Source organism: Sparus aurata, chromosome 8 (assembly GCF_900880675.1).
Source record: "Sparus aurata chromosome 8, fSpaAur1.1, whole genome shotgun sequence".
NCBI classification, from domain to species: Eukaryota; Metazoa; Chordata; class Actinopteri; order Spariformes; family Sparidae; genus Sparus; species Sparus aurata.
This window is the reverse complement of record NC_044194.1, coordinates 15,329,307-15,345,228: the sequence shown is the minus strand read 5'-3', so window position 1 is coordinate 15,345,228 and position 15,922 is coordinate 15,329,307. Positions and strand designations below refer to the sequence as shown.

General features: G+C 40.5%; 1 protein-coding gene across 2 annotated transcripts in view; it reads right to left on the bottom strand.

Annotated features, from left to right (window-relative positions):
* Nucleotides 1–2,015: 2,015 nt before the first annotated feature.
* Nucleotides 2,016–15,922, bottom strand: part of LOC115586869 (cGMP-inhibited 3',5'-cyclic phosphodiesterase A-like) — a 93,339-nt gene continuing 79,432 nt past the window's right edge. For both annotated transcript variants that reach the window (XM_030426287.1, XM_030426288.1), the window contains exons 11-14: nt 15,696–15,899; nt 14,335–14,496; nt 10,478–10,739; nt 2,016–8,013 (exon numbers count right to left, since the gene is read on the bottom strand). In XM_030426287.1, the coding sequence (XP_030282147.1) occupies nt 7,700–8,013; nt 10,478–10,739; nt 14,335–14,496; nt 15,696–15,899 (942 nt within the window). In that variant the 3' untranslated portion in view covers nt 2,016–7,699. The remainder of the gene's footprint in view (nt 8,014–10,477; nt 10,740–14,334; nt 14,497–15,695; nt 15,900–15,922) is intronic.

Here is a 15,922-nt window from a genome sequence, read left to right as displayed (position 1 = left end):
CCTCAGTTGACTGAATAGGATGTATAAATCCCCTCCACATGTATCCACTGTTGTCAAACTGACCTCCGTCGATCTTGGAGGCTGTGTTCTGTCTTGGTCCTGTGTCTAGCCATGTTCGCTCTCAGGCTGCCAAATCCGGTTGAGTTGAGCTACAGCGCCCGTGGTGACTCCCCCTGTGATCCCAAGTCTTGATCCAGACGAACTATAATGCTGCTGGCTCCACAGCTAACTGAGCCATCAGCTAAATAGCTAAAGGTATCTAGCAAAGAGCAGCAGTTGTCTTGTTTTTGGAACTACCTTTGAATTCTGGCCTTATTCTTGAAATGACACCTTTAAAATACTGACATACTAACATTCGTAACCAGTTCCTTCTAAGGTCTACCAGCTAGCCTGCTCCTAATCAAAACTGAGTCTGTAATACAATTGTGCTGCCTCAGTCAACTGTGCACGGAAGACTTTCTGACTGCTCTGATGATAGCCAACATGGGGCAGCTGTCCTGTCATAATCCTTGTTCCCTGAGATTTTGTAATTTGGTGGGCAAAGTTTGTTTTGGTGGTAATTGGTAGTTGACCATCCCCACCCCTGTCAGCCATTGTTTAGCTAGCTGTAGCAGCATGGAGGTTTAAAATTGCCACAGAGTTTTCCTCATGTTACCAAAAAATTACATCTGGATACTTATTCACACATGTATGACATTTCACAAGCAAGGGCAGGAAGTGGTCCCTTGAAATCCCCATCATTTTGTCCACGCATGTGTGGATAAGTGATTCCCTTCCATCTATGTGATGGTTACATCAGATGGCTCTGATAAGAATAACAAAATCATATCATAGAGATTGCTCACACACAGAATTAGGACACATGTAAACTGAGAAAGTATGATTCATCCAGTTTGTCTTCACTGACAACTTTGTTACAGTTAAATGGACTGCATCTGGGCCTTTAAACTATCAGCTCACAATGAAATTGAATTGATAAGTTTAATTAACCATCTTGCATCATGAACCAGGAGCAAATAGATTACTCCAGACTCTGCATATGTTGTTTCGACTGAACCAATATAAAAATATACTAGAGTCAGCTTCATAAACATTAGTCATTCAGTCGCCCAAAATAAAACTTGTCAGAGTAGTGAAGATTGAATCATAATTCAAAAGTTCAGTTCACTATTCGCTGAACTCGTCTTGACCCATGAAAGTAAAGCAGTCACATGAAATACATAAAAAAATAATTACAGATGGGTAATCTAAATTTAGATGGTTGCTGCTGTTAAACATACATTTTTTTAATTTCAATTTTCCTCAAATCAGCCTTATGTAACATTTTCGCAAAAGAAAGGACAGAGACACATTTAAAAGACAAGAGCGTATCAGTGTGCCTTAAATGCATTCCCCCCAATAAAAATGCATCATTAGATAAGGTCATACTTCCCCTGTGGAGCCTACTGACACACCAGGTGGTCAGACCTCATTTCTCAGGTCTCTGGTTGCTATGGGGATAACAGGTCCATACACAGCACACCCTCTTGTTATGAACGTGTCCACACCTCTCTCAATGGCTACACAGGTTGGTTAACATAATCTATTCAGCACCCGAGGTGAGATGCAGGATTGGTGCTGCAGTAAGGTGCTAAGATGCTCTCTAGTGATTAATTGCATTGTGATTCAAATGCTTAGAGCTGCAGCCATCCACAGGCGGCACTTCTTCAGTTAACAAAAAACATGATACAGGCATATTTTTTAATATACTTCAATGATAATCAACTGTGATAGCAGGTAAAATTTGAGCAAAGTCACAGAAAGCAGGCCTACTGGATGTGATCTTCATAAAAATTACACTTTGACCAATTTAAATTCTTATGTCGTGATTAGAAATGGCAGATATAATACTGTCTGGATGAAGCACAGCACCTCGTACTTTAAGGACATTTTGTCACAATGAGAGATTTCAATATAAAGGAGATTCTAAATGACAATAGAAATGATGATAAATAAGCACAGGACAGACACAGGGATACCACAGAAATTATATTCTTGTAATTCAATGTATTCACATTACAACATCCACATGGTTCAGTTTGTGACAACTTCTAATGATCTTCAAATATATTCACTGTATGATACATAATACCAATATAGGCACTTCCAGTAAGTCTGGCAATATTGAAGCTACAGTATAGTGTCTAAATTACAAAATGGTAAAAATAAATAATGTTTATCTAAAAGAGTTTTTGTAGTTTTAAAATTTCTTTACTGTACAGCATATATGTATATTGTACAAAATGGAGCATCAACCTGCAAGAAAATCAATTATTTTACGTCCACAAATACTGTGTATTTGGACATATTCTTCCTTGTGTAAGTAATAGTACATGTGGTAAGTGCAAGGTACTAGTGAGAAGAAAGCAATTATTAAATCATGTGTCAACTATATAAAAATACTCATCTCATTTTTTTTTTCAACTTTACATAATCGTAAAGCTAAGTTTGGTTCGCATGATTACAATTATGTTACATGTGTGAATAAAGTATGACAAATAAAACCAATCAAGATGTGAAAAATACACATATCAAAATCAGCTCAAATGCAGGTGTTGATTAAGACTGATGTGACTGAGGGCAAAAATTCATAGGTAGTCCACTCTGACAGAAAACAAAATGCCAGGAAAACTAACAGAGTGGACCGGTGGAGTGGATATTCACATGGCAGCCATTTTTCTTCTAACATCACAGGCAGAGTGGGAAGTTCAAATCTGACCTTTTTTGAATCATTACACTGCTTTCTGATTCATCAACAATTAAAAAGATAATGGACGTCGCTCACGATTTTTCATCATCTGTCGTCTTTTTAGTTGCTAAACAATCTGGGAGTTTTGAAATAACCATGTGTACCTACAATTTGAGTCCCTGCATTTACACACTGCTGAAACACAGCAGCATAACATTATCCAAGCATTCGAGCTTGACATTAGAGGAAAATGGCCGCCGAGTGAATATGGTTTAGTGGATCACCTTTAAAGATGAGAGCGGTTGTGTGATGAATGCGTTACTGCTGTTGCCGGTGAGGCTCTGCAGGCTAAGTTGAGCAAGTTGATGGCAGATCAAAGAGGAAGCGCAAGGAGAAATATGCTATAGGAATAACAATTTCAGAGAAGAATTGAAGAACCACTTACTGCATCACTTTACCCTTTCGTTATTTTCACCGTCTCCACTCGTAAAGTAAAGCAGCATCTCTCTCTACTAGCTGTAAAAGCCAGCCAAATACAGGGCAGAGTCACATTAGAGAGGCCATTGGAAGAATTCAGAAAGACAAATAGACACAAACACACACTCACTTGCTCCCTCTCTCTCTCACACACACACACACACACACACACACACACACACACACACGCAGTATATTATTTATACATCCACAAAGCAGGAGCTCTGAAGACTTAAAAGGGTAGCTCACATTGAAGTGTGCTCACTGGTCTGTGGGTGAACTACAGCAAACAATATGCGAAAAAGTAGTATAAATCCTTTTGTGGCTCCAGTGGAAGCTGCATGTAATCTAATGAAAAGCATTCAGTGATGTCACTCAGTTGCATTGTGGGCAATGTAGGCACCGTTTTTTTTTTCTTTTTACACTCCGATAACACTGACACTTATTATGAATATCTTCAAAAGGGAGTGATCAAAATCAACAGCAGAACCAGAGATTTTGCCCTTTTTTAATCGGTCAGACTTACCTACATTACCCACAATGCAACTTAGCCACTGATTGACATTACTGGAGGGAATGTATCAGATTATAGGCAGCTTCGTTTGGACATACAAAGGGATTTCTTTCAACTATGCAGTAGTACTCCCAAAGACAAAGAAGCCCTTTAATGTGTACCATTGGTGGAGTTACCCTTTAAGTTGGAAGCTTGAAATAGAAACAAGACTAATAGAAAAAAGTGTTGTTTTTTTCCCCTAATTCTGCACCACTTTAGTTGCGATCTCTGTGTTGCAAATGTTTCCATTGTGACTATATAATAATGACTGCTCATTAGGGATGAATCGCAGGCGATGTACAGAAACAGTGGGCATGTTGTAAACAACATACAATGAGTGAGGCAAATACGGTCATTAGTGGCCAGAAAAACAAAACAAAAGTTGCACTGATTCAGTGGCTTCTAACAAGTTTCATCCGATATAGGGGTTCAGGGGGGGAAATATTCTTGGTCTAATGCCTTTCTGATCAGACAGTCAACCAATTATCTTGAACTCTTGTGGCCTGAGCTGCGGTAGATCCCACTCCCCCCTGCGCACGTTAGCAGTCTCAGGACAGCAGTAAACAGGCCATTATGGATGTATTACACAGTTCAGCACAGCCAGGAACACTGTGTGTTAATAGAGTATGTTTCTGCTGTATCTGCAAGGATACAAGGACATGATGTTCTCCCCGCCGCTGTCTTATGATGCAGTTGCTTCATCGTATCCTAACTACAGGGAGATGTGTGCGCTGTTCAGTTTAAAGAAATGGGATTATGGGAGGGAGTAGAAGTGGTAAATCATGAGATGAGATACCAGTGCAAAGGAGATTCAGATGTGCATGTAGGTCATGAGAACTGGGCAAGATTAGCAGTGGATAATTCATTTCATATTGCCTCAGTGCACTCGCTTGTGACCCGCCAACTCAGTGTAGGGCACTTAACTTATTCGAATCAAGATCTACTTATGGTCTCTCAAACACTTTTCTGTGTAAATGTGAATTATTCAAGCAAAGTGGGATATTCAGCAGAGACATTTTGCATCCTACTCAAACGACTGTGCATTTGGCTGTGTGTTTAGTTTACCTTATGGCTTTTTTTCTCAGTTGAAAGTCGGGCCTGTCATATGATGTCTTACAGTGCACCGACCTTTACACTATTATCACGTTCTGTGCAGTAATGTTATTCTGTTAAATTCCATTTACAAGTCATGCCATTAAAGACAAAAGCTACATTTTGGAAGCAGCGTTTTTTATGTTCGTTGGAAACTCATGGTGAGCAGTTCTTTTATGGTATGTGCGTGATTGATTTCAACAATTTAATGTCTGGCGCTGGAACTATCATACTCAGGACCACTGTGTTCTATTTTATTTGTTTCCCTGCCCTGTATGTGACGACTCTGATGTGGATAGCCTGTGCTTTTTGCATTGGAATAAATTCAATAAAACTTTTCTTCCTTAAGTACTGCTGCAGGATGCATGGCGATGAGTCAATGTATTTATTTGCGGATATTTAAGATAAATAACTGATATGGTGTTTACTGTTGTACCACAGAGCAGAATCCTTCCTCAGGCCATGAGGCTGCTCAGTTCATCCTTAGCCATCAGCCATAAAAACAATCTTTTAATTTCATGACTTATACAACCTGAATCCTGAATCCTACCTAATGGCAGGAATTAAGTATAATAGTAACAAATAAAAACAGCCAACCTTTTCGCTGCTGGTGTTTGCATATGTAGGTCAGTATTAAACACAACCACGTGTGTCTAAATAACACATACATCTGCCATCACTGTCATCATGGCCATTATTTAAAAGTTAATTTCTACAAAAAAGAACAATATTTTCTACTGCCAACAAACAGCTACAGTAGTAAAGTAGTCTTGCACCTCGTTGTGAGAATATCTTTAGCAGAGGACAGGTGACCTGAAATACTGATGTTGAAAACTTGCCACCACAGCTTTCATTTTAATCAACCTTGACTAGATTTAAAACATTTTTTTTTTTAAATATGAAACAAAAAAGAAATTACCAACTCACTTTGCCTGAATAATTTCTCTGTGTTATCACAGTATCATTATTCGTTTTATAAGGTTTGATTTCTAGACAAACTGATGCACTCTTGCCTGCTCCTAACTTTGAATCTCCCCAAGGTGCCAGGAGAAGAATTCAGACTGATGTATGTTGTGGTAGTCGATGCAGAGAAGTTGGGTGTGTGTGACATAGACTTCAGTCTCATTCTAAGTCAATAATGAACCTATTCTAAACAAGCTGGTGTTCCCTGTATATTTAAATGTACAGTCCTCATAGGTGAAACAAGTGTTTACTTTGTACTTCAACAGTTAAAGTTTTCCTGAGGGTTTAATGTCAGCATACAGTAATTGGCAGGATTTTACACTATAAGGACTTATTAGTATTGAGTGTTATACAACGCACTGATTCCAAAAATGTTGGCAGATGGTCAAAAATTGAAAAAAAATGCCAAAAGAACAAAAATGTAATTCTACATTTTAAAAGATCTTCAAAGAATTATACATTTTATTTAGATGGCAGGGCTCCAGGGTGCAACTATTTTGGGTGTACACGCACCCTAAAACCTGTCGAAGTGCAACTCAACAAGTTTACGTATCACACTAGTGATCTTAAAATTTAGCGTTTACTTTTTTTTTGTTGTGTGTCATTTAAACGGAGAAAAGCAAGTTTTTGCACCTTCACTCCCATTAACAATCATTAGCATAATGTGTTATGAAAGTAAATTAAAATGTATTATTGGGCGGACCTAAATGACGTGCTGGTGCATCCAAAGGAAGAAGTGAGGCACACCAGTTCAACGTCTGGAGCCCTGTCTGGGGAATTCTTGTTAAACAGATTATGCTTCCTGGTTCTTTATAATGTTTACAAATGCCTATTTACCTGTTTTTGTTCCCCCCTCTCATCCCTCCCTCCCTGTGGTGTTAGTGCATGTTCTCTTCCCTTTTTGGTCTTATATTCAGCACACACGTATTTCCAACATCCCACTGTTGCGTCGTAAGTGCAGGCCTCCGGACACTACAACATTTAGCACAGTGAACCCACAATGACCGCTATAATCATATTGGGACTGGAAACCAGATATGGCACAAATATTCAGGTTATCTGCTGACTATATCTGTGTCCTCTGCAGAAAAATGTGTCTATTTGAGCGCACTAAAATAAAAACACAGACACACTCACCCACACACATACAGAGAGTGACAGGCCTCAAATCTCTTCCCTAAAACTTACATGGCTATACCTGATGGTATAAAGTACCTAATTTGGCAACGAATGTAAAAACATAAAATGTATAGTTATTTGATTTTGTATGCTAAAGCCTACGGGTACTTTTGGCAGATGTTGAAAGGAGGAAAAGATACGCCAATGTTCCTCATTTGATTGACTCCCTTTATAATCCATATATATATATATATATATATATATATATACATATATATAAATATATGTATAAAACAATATTATGGCCCGTGTGAGACCTCAAAAACTCGTGCTAAAATTGAAACACAAGTACAAGTTACTGTGATGTCTATATATAATTGCATTCAGAAAATAATTATGTATAAATTGGCAGCAAATTTCTGCAGTCTCATGTTACCGCACTGGGCTGAGGTCTGTGCAACCAGTCTTCCTCTTCTCTTAACAGTAGCAAAAGAGTCTGTATCCCAAAGTACACAAATGATCCTGTATTGCAATATGGAAAGCTCCGTTAAATGTTTGGTGAAACCAGATATTCAAATAAAATGTGTAAAGCACAAATTTTCCCACCCTGTTTCTTTTTCTTTTCTGTATAGGCACACATTTCCCAAACATCTACAGTGTTGTGTCTAAGTGATGTGCTGGCAAAAACAGGAGTCAGCTGATAAGAGGAAAAAAAAATCATCTTCATGTTCTTGCCCTGACTGACTCCATATATCCCATGGGCTGTTTCACTGTGGGTCCCCTTCCACTAGTTCCTCCGGAGGTTTAGAGTCTTCCTGCGGAGACACTGGCCACTCAGGTTCCTCCACTCCCTCCTCTGGATCCTCTCCTTCTACTAGCTCCTCTCTGCTGCCTGGTTCCTCTTCCTCCTCGTGAATAGCCAGGATTGGCTCAGCTACATTGTTTAAATGGACAGACTCGGCTCCTTGGGCCTGTTTCTGGGCCTCTTCCGTGATCACCTTCTTCCACATCTCGTGGTTCTCCATCAGGTGCTGGGTGATCTGGCAAAAGGCTTTCCTCCTCCTCTTGGGAGCTGCTTTCTCTGCAGGGAAAAGAGAAATAACTTAATTGTAAGTATTTCATTGAAAATAAAGGATGAAGAATGGGAGGAAAATCATTTAAGTACACTATGGACTTAAAGTTGTTAAAGCTTTTTAGCTCATACAAGAGGGAATTGGTTAAAGTCAACTTTTAAAATGTACAGTGTAGCCATAAGATCAGAACTAATCCAATGTGGAAGGATTCTGACAGGTAAATTAAGGTTAGGTAATTTAGGAGCCCTCAAGCGGTATCCAGGTTTGTTGGAGGGTCCTCGCTGTTGGAGAATCAAGGCTGTGGAATGACTGGGGATCAAACGCATTGATTTTGGGATTGTCCAAAACACCAATCTTAAATATATAATTTGCCTTGGGATCCACATTATTATTGACTGCAAAAAATGAAAACAATTTCTTGGTTGCAAAATCAAGAAGAAGAAATGTTTTGGTTTTTTGTGGAAATGGATACCTGCAATTCTGTATGGAGTGGAATAGAGGAATATCTTAAAGGAGAACTTCGGTCGATTTAAACATGCAGCTTCATTGCTCAAGCTACCCTTGACTTGCCAGTACCGAAGACGCAAACAAATTTGGTCCAACCATTACAGAGCTCCGTGAACGGAGACTTAGCATTGAACGCTAACAGCATGGGGTCAGAACTTTGCACTGTGTTTTAAGCGTCTTAACATGCTCCACATCTCACACCAAAAGTTATGCAACATCAGCAGACACCTTAGCACACAGCACTGTAGCGTGTATGACTGAAACTGAATAAAAAAGTAGTTAAAACAGTGTGTTTGTGCAGGAGCTACTTACCTGTTTGTTGACATCCTTGTCTTCCGGTAGCTAGACCAAACTAGTCAATCCGTCGAGCGTGCACTTACTCCCTCGCTGGTGGAGACGAAAACGTAATCCAGCATTTTCGTGTTTATGTTCATAATGTACATGTCCATGTTACAGCCTGTCATGAGCCATGAGCCTTACAATAGCCTGTTAAGCCTGTCAAGTGCACACTCGATGGATATGCTAGTTTGGTCTAGCTACCGGAACACACGGATGTCAACAAACAGGTAAGTAGCTCCTTGCACAAACACTATTTTAACTACTTTTTTATTCATTTTGAGTCATACACGCTACAGTGCTGTGTTGTAAGGTGTCTGCTGATGTTGCATAACTTTTGGTGTGAGATGTGGAGCCTGTTAAGACGCTTAAAACACAGTGCAAAGTTCTGACCCCATGCTGTTAGCGTTCAATGCTAAGTCTCCATTCACGGAGCTCTGTAATGGCTGGACCAAATTTGTTTGCGTCTTCGGTACTGGCAAGTCAAGGGTAGCTTGAGCAATGAAGCTGCATGTTTAAATCGACTGAAGTTCTCCTTTAAGAAAATCATCAACTATCTATTGCCCCTCCTTTTCTTCTTCTTCATTTGTTTTTGTTTTTTACCTCTTAATAAGTTTGATTGGTAATTGAAAATGTTGGATGAGCTCTGTAGTTAAGGTAAATGATAAAATAAATGTTATGCAGTCAAAGCTTGAACTGGAAATGAATTCACAATTGCAGCAGTTCATCATCAGCACTGCTTCTCACCTCTGACCAGTAAAAGGTCTTATTCTTAGAAAATGTAGTCAAAAATAGTCAATGCATAAATGATTGGATGCAAACTTTGCCGCAAGCTTTGGTTACTAGCATTACTTGATCTTTATAGTACCACATTTTGTCATGTATTATTGCCTCAACCTTTTTTTGCAAACAGATTACCATTACTAGATTAAGACATGTCAAGAGGACTGCTCCTTTTTTTGAATTGTTATAGAGACACACAGTGTGTTATTTCTGCTGCTAAGGGTCTCTCAATCAAAACAAAACCCCCCAAAAGAGATAGTTTAATGATGTAGGAAAGAAGCATGGGATCATGGGAGCAACCATCAATGCAGATGAAAATCTATCCGACATGACTCAGACAGACATCAGGTACACGTCGAGGTTATTTAAAAAAAAGTTTTATTCATGTTACCTTTAGTCATGTTTGCCTCGCTCTCTGATTTATCATCTGGAAAATTTCTCTTGAACATTGTTGGAAAAATGTCTGATAATTTAAGTACATAAATCAACAGTATATATGAAAAAATATATTTTTTTACATTTAATGTGGAATCGTAATATATCATATCTTCGGCGGAATGGATATGTTGTACACATTATAGATGCACTCGCTAAATGTACAAGCTTCTTGGTCAGGACTCCCTTGAAAAAGAGGTTTTTAATCTCAATGGGATTTTCCTGGATAAATAAAGGTTAAAAAAAAAAAAAAGCTGGTGTAGAGGCTCACTGAAAACAGCACTTCCCCTTAGGCTTAGCATTTATAGTATGTTCTGATAAGCGGCTTTGAACTGCTTGATAATAAGCTACACAACTCCTGCAAAACTGAATTATTATTATTACAGCATTGTTTTAGTCCACGGTGCTTACGTGATGCTTCTGAGCTGGTGGACGTGTCTTCCTCTGCGGTGTCCTCCTCATCCTCCTCTTCCTCATTCTCTGTGATCTCCGGCTCGTCTGCCTCTGGGTTGGGCTCCACCCATCGTCCAGGTATGAGACCGGCTGAGTCGTAGGAGTTGCACAGGGGTCCCACGATGTGTGTGATGAACGATTCCTGGAGTTTGGCCAACTGTGGCGCCGCTCGGTCCATGAAGGGGCTGATGGGAAGGCCCAGGCTGGACTCCTCGTCACCCTGCATAAAGTATGAGCCACATTAGTGCAAAATCATCAACGGCTGAATGAATACCAAGACGTGGCTTGACTCACAGTCACAGCTAGCCACACACACTGTTGCAAAAGAACATTCAGGCCAGAGTGAATAAGAGGGATTGATGTCAAAGCCTCTGTTAAGACTTACATTGTTTGTGTCACAACAATGAATGGTTTCGAGTCATAACGGTTTAACAATGTGACGTTTGGCGCCGTCTGCATCAGAAAGGAGAAGCCAAAGTAAACTATTTGCGGGACCGTGCGCAAAACATATCGTGTGAAAGGAGGAACAAAAGAGGGAGGCTTAAACCTGGACACAGGCCAGCAGTCTCAAAGTCATATCTATTTTGACTCCAGCCTGCTAATCAATGACTTCTTTACAGCTGGGATGAGAAAACCACTAGGATAAGCCCCCGTACTATAAATAAATGAAATTAAGAAGAAGTACTTCCTGCCTGATCACATGATAACCTCACTGAAATTAAATAGCACCAACACAACATGGTGATATCTTGATTGGTGTAAAATATATACACATAACCCTGCTCAGCGTTTGCACAGCATTCTTTTAAACATATGGCTCTGATATTAGAGCAGGTACCATTAGAGACAGGTTTGTAATGATTGTTAGTTTCCCAGAAAGACTCTCATCATTTGACACAAGCAGTCTGCTCTGAGCTTGGTATCTTTTCCAGTGTATAGAACTGCCAGATTTGAAAAGTAAAGTAAAAGTATCATTACCACTTGTGTATTTATGTTTTATTTAAAACTTAATTCTCTCTATACATCTATCAGCCACAATGAGAAAAGCCTAACAATATCCAGAGGATGTGCCGGAACAAGTCAGATCCATGGAAGTCCCGACTCGCAACCCACAGGACCCGAAGGATCACCCATCAATGCCCTGGTGCCAGACAGAACAGAACACCCCCCCCCTCCAGAGGTCCTGAATCAGGTCAGAGCATCTGATCCACAATGGGGCCTCTATTGATGCTCCATGGGGGGTTTAGCATTGCCATCGGGGAGTGCAGTATCCAAAGTTTGCCAGCAGAGCAACGCAGTGTAATTAGTGGATCATCGTTATCATGTTGTGGCTGATCTGCGGATGTTAAATTGAATACCTGCCCGTCCACTAACATTGCTGCATGTTCAGCTGACCTGCTGTGCACTGATTAAGGTAGATAAGCTAGATATTAACTGGAATTAATCATATAATGAACATAATCCCTTTCCAGGAACCCTCCTAGAAGTGAAAATTACATTCCAGTTCTTTCCCAGGGAATTATGGTTAAAAAAAAAGACTCTTTGCAGTAGTATACTTCTTGTGCCAAGATGAAATAAACACATCCAGTATTGTGTAAATATATTAAGTCAAAGTCCCTAAAGAATATGAGGTGATAGTGAGAAGGCTGAGGGGCAGCAGCATGTCTATGACGTCCATATGGATGTGAATGAACAGCGGCTGGAGTATAGCAAGGTTTCCTAGTTGCCTTGGTGACTGACCCTGAGTGACATCCTGTACACTGTACAGTAGAATGCCTTTGTTCCTGCTCACTGCTAATGTACAACACGGAGACTCATCACAAGGTGGGATCTCAGAGGGAATCTGCAACTTGATGGAATCTCTTGACAAGTGAGTTCAGAGGCGTGAAAATGATAGTATTCCCGGATGAATGCCGTTTGATCACATCTGTGATGATAAATGATAAATACAAGCTTATATTTGGGATTAACACCTACACTACTTTTTAAGTGTGAATGCCTGTAAGCCCAGAGATTAAACATGCTACAAATTCGAGTCACCCAGATCCTGGTTCACACATCATAATCAATTTGATAAAGCCTCACAGCAAATTGAACAAATCTTATCCTCAAGGCTCCTACAACATGATTTCCTGTGATTCATGACAGTGTATGAACATGTTCTGTATAGAGGGTGAGTTGTATTGCTTTGCTGCCTTTTACAAGGTCATTGGTCTCTCAAGGCTGCCTGTGTAATCACAGGCTACTGCTCCACCTGAATGACAGTTGCCTGGGCACCCTGCTTGCGTCACCACATCTTGCAACACTAAAACTATTGTCATTGAAGAGCATTTCTTCTCCCTCTGTACGTCCACTCGTAGACGCCAGAGTGGCTCGTAACAAGATGGTTGTACCACCGAGCTGAAGTGGGAGGGTGCATGAGGGTCTGAGCTCGAAACAGAGGCAATTAGCAGAGATTAGCAGCCACCCAGTGCCAAGGGGACATACTGTAACAAAGGTCACTGAGGGTGGCTTTAGGCTGAAGGCTTGACTACAGTATGTTTGTTAAAGCAGCACTGTACACCCAGTGGTCCCTTTAACACACATACTTGTATCTGCTGCAATCCAATACAACTTTTCTGCCATAACTTCTACTTTTATGATGGCTGTGATGTCCGGTTTTAGGTCTAACTACAGCATCAAGCTCATAGTTAATGATGATGATGTTGGCATTGTACTGGGCGTCACCATTGTCTGATTGTTCTAATATATTGCCTCCCTCATGTATGTAAATACTTCGGACAAAAGACTAGAAAAACATCTCAACATCATGTCGTCAGTAAACACTTTTAGCTATGACTGAAGTGTTGAACAGATAATCAAATGTATACAAACAGTGATGCTGTCAACAACAACGGGACACCATAAACCTCGTAAAGGTAGAATTTATGTAAGAGTTGCTGCAGCTGCTGGATGGCAGGTATGTGATTCAAGAGTCCATTTGTGCAGCGAAACCTCCATTGTATCTACTGCTCCCTTGGCTTACACGTGAATACAATGTATAGTTAGAATTTAAAAGCAGAATGCATAATTGAACAGATAAATATGACAGCGCCTCGCACAATAACAGCTCAGCAAAGAGGAGCACGGCCATTACTATCTAAACACACATCGGAGAAGTTGAATGAAAAATGCATTAGAGGGACCAAAATCAGTCAAGCCAGAAGACTGGAGCCTATGTGGAGGAAAAAAAATGTAGAGGGGGAGGACTGCATTTCAGTTTCTGTAGTGGTCTCTATGAGTTCTGGGGAAAAGAAATAATAGAAGGAGTCTTCCTGAAACACACAGCATGCTACCAGAAGTCACTCAGCTCTGCTTCTCAGCTTGATTTTTAGAGAAAACATTGTGAGACACTCAAGCAGTCGAAATATGTTTTCAAAGTGTGTGTGTGTGTGCGTGTGTGTGTGTGTGTGTGCGCGCGTCTAGTTAGACTTTTACATCTGAAGAATGATAAGGTTTTGCATAGTAAGGACATTTTCACTTCCTGCTGGATCTGATTAAAGTGAAGGCTCAGAGGCTAGTTTCTGTGGTTGCATTCTCAATTAGGTTTTGTATTTGTACAAAGGTGAGGTTATGGTTAGAATAGGAATGTTACAAGAAACTCACAAATGTATGATTTAGTACTGCAGAGCTACTGTATTAGATTGCAGTGTGTCATACTGGGCAGGTGGTTGCGATGTTGTGTCTCCCCCTGCATGCAAACATGACACTGCACCGACAATTAGTTTAGCAAAAACAAGCGACGTCTGAGCTCCCGTCAGCGGCGGTTCACACACCTGCTCATAGAACTCGTTGACGATGCCTTCTGTCCACTGCAGATGCAGGTCCTTGCACTTCAGAGGCCCGTTGATGTCAGCCAGTTTGATGCACATCTGGCACACCAGCAACCTGTCATTCTCGTTAGACCAGTCGATACCTGTAGACGGATCATCACCCACCTAAAGGAAAACAACAGAACAGGCATGTTGTCATTTAACATATTGAAACGTGTTGGCAGACACGGCTTGTAATATGGAGATGTTATTCAAATGTGGTGCTGTTCAAAGACTGTTCAAAGATTGTGTATTCATGTCAATGTCAAGAGGGTTTATTAATCAGGGAGAGGATATACAGCAACTCTGGAACACTGCAAATGACAAAATACCTTTTAATTGCAGCCTCAGCTTGTATTATGAGGTACACCAGCCGACTTTTCCGGTGATGATTTGCTATATTTGAAAATGTCGAGGTTACCTCTGAATCAAACCTTTTAGATGTTTGATTATCATCTTACGTACACAGCAGCACTCATAGAACATAGAGCCTGCATCAATCTAAACACTGTTTGAATTTTGGATTCAGTATTTTGAGTTATGCCTGATGAGATTCAGATCTGACGGAGGACCACAGACTCCCAGCGTCTTATCATTCTAACCTAATATCTCAGGAAGCATAGGAGATCAAGTGCTGAACTTGATGGGTACTTCACAGAAAGCTAATTTGCTTCCAGGAAGAGCAGAGCACAGGGTGCATGGCAGTGGAGGACCCTGCTGGCGAGTCTAACGCTAGCTGACAGGCCGTGGCCATCGACTACCACCACTGTACTAATACTCACAATGGAAAAACCTGAGACCCTCAAATCCGAAGCCAACATTGTGTCTGCGCTTAAATGAGTTCTTGAAAAGCTGCAGGGTGCTTTGTGTTACACACTGCAAGTGCTGCCGTGTTCTGCACAAACAGACCTGTTACTCAAAAACCACTCGACATTTCCCTTTTTTCAACATTATACAAGCTGAGGTGTGAACGTATGACTCATAAAACTGAATAATAATGCTACGATTTTAAGTTCACCAGGCGATTCATTATTCAGCCTTCCAAAGACACCAAAGACAACTAAATTAAACTCTTGATCCGTGGATAGGTCATGTTGCAGCATTGACACAGAACCACAATCCCAAAAATACGCAAAACTGCCAAGGTTAAAGGTAGTTAAGCGTTTTGGGTGGTTGTAACTCCACGATGTTGTCAAACTAACATTTTCAAGGGTTTAAAACACCATATTTTCTTATCTCTTATTTCTTATCTTATCTCCCAATTATGCCCATAATCTCTCTAAATCCTATCCACTGTATCTGGGTGAGTAAAGTTTTAGATATACCTTGGCATTGAACTCGGCCAGGAAGTCAAAGTGCTTCTTCAGATCAGTGGCCAGTATGGCCTCAATAACCAGGAAACGGAAGCGCTTGAACTCCACGTGGTCCAGGTTGGCGAGGAAGTTGTAATCTGGATGCGACATGAAGAGGTTCCAGGCTGAGGCAGCGTGGTGGTTTTCCAGAACGGATCGGTCGTTGTAGAGCACTGCCTGCAAATGCACAGACGCTTTAC